This window comes from Penaeus monodon, chromosome 27, assembly GCF_015228065.2.
Source record: "Penaeus monodon isolate SGIC_2016 chromosome 27, NSTDA_Pmon_1, whole genome shotgun sequence".
NCBI lineage: Eukaryota > Metazoa > Arthropoda > Malacostraca > Decapoda > Penaeidae > Penaeus > Penaeus monodon.
This window is the reverse complement of record NC_051412.1, coordinates 14321203-14321961: the sequence shown is the minus strand read 5'-3', so window position 1 is coordinate 14321961 and position 759 is coordinate 14321203. Positions and strand designations below refer to the sequence as shown.

Sequence of the window (759 nt, the reverse complement as noted above, 5' to 3'; positions counted from 1 at the left end):
CTTAAAACTTACGTGAAAGGCAAACAGTCTCCCTCGTCACTCTCAAGGAAGTCACTAGGATCGAGAGCGTTTATGAGGACCGCCCTGAACCCTTCTTCGACAAACAGCCCTCTTGCCATCGTCGTCAGGGTCTTGAAGAGACTCTGGGAACCGGATGAAGATGTTTCGATGACGACCCTCTCAATATCCAGACCTTGGGATGAAATTTAAAGGAAACAGGGAGAAAAAACAATGGCATTGGTTCTAGGTATTAGGGAAGTATGTTGTTTTATGTGGTGTGGTGAATCTGGGTTCATTTAATACTATTTGAGATATAAATGTAAGCGAGTGAAATTTCTTTTGGCATCCGAGCTCTTACGCTGTCTCGCTCATCTCACCAGTCCAGTGCCGATCCACAGAATGCCTTCTGCTTCTGGAAGTTTGAATTACATTTTCCGTCGCATCCAGGACCTCTGCCGCATATTCCCCGTAGTCTGTCAGACCGAGGAAATAATACGAGCACTGACCATTCTTGCATCGAACATTTCCAGAGACCTCCACCACTTCTGGCGTCTCAGTTCTGTTTCCGGAGTGATGTCGAGAGTCGCCGATATTGGTGGGAGGAGCGTTTCCGTGAGCTTGGGACGGGACCCTCCAGATCTGAACGAGGTAGATGCGTCCAGGTTCTTGGTTCCATCCTACTTTCAGCGTCTCTTGGCCCTCCTGCTGCAAGGCTACGGTGACGTCTGGCGGGGAGGTACGATTCTTAGACATGTTCTC

General features: G+C 48.9%; 1 protein-coding gene across 1 annotated transcript in view; it reads right to left on the bottom strand.

The window, feature by feature from the left end:
* Window positions 1–759, bottom strand: part of LOC119590424 — a gene marked incomplete at its 5' end in the record, with an annotated part of 42471 nt that overhangs the window by 39138 nt on the left and 2574 nt on the right. The window contains 2 exon segments of the mRNA XM_037939091.1: window positions 13–193; window positions 378–725. Coding sequence (XP_037795019.1) covers window positions 13–193; window positions 378–725 — 529 coding nt within the window.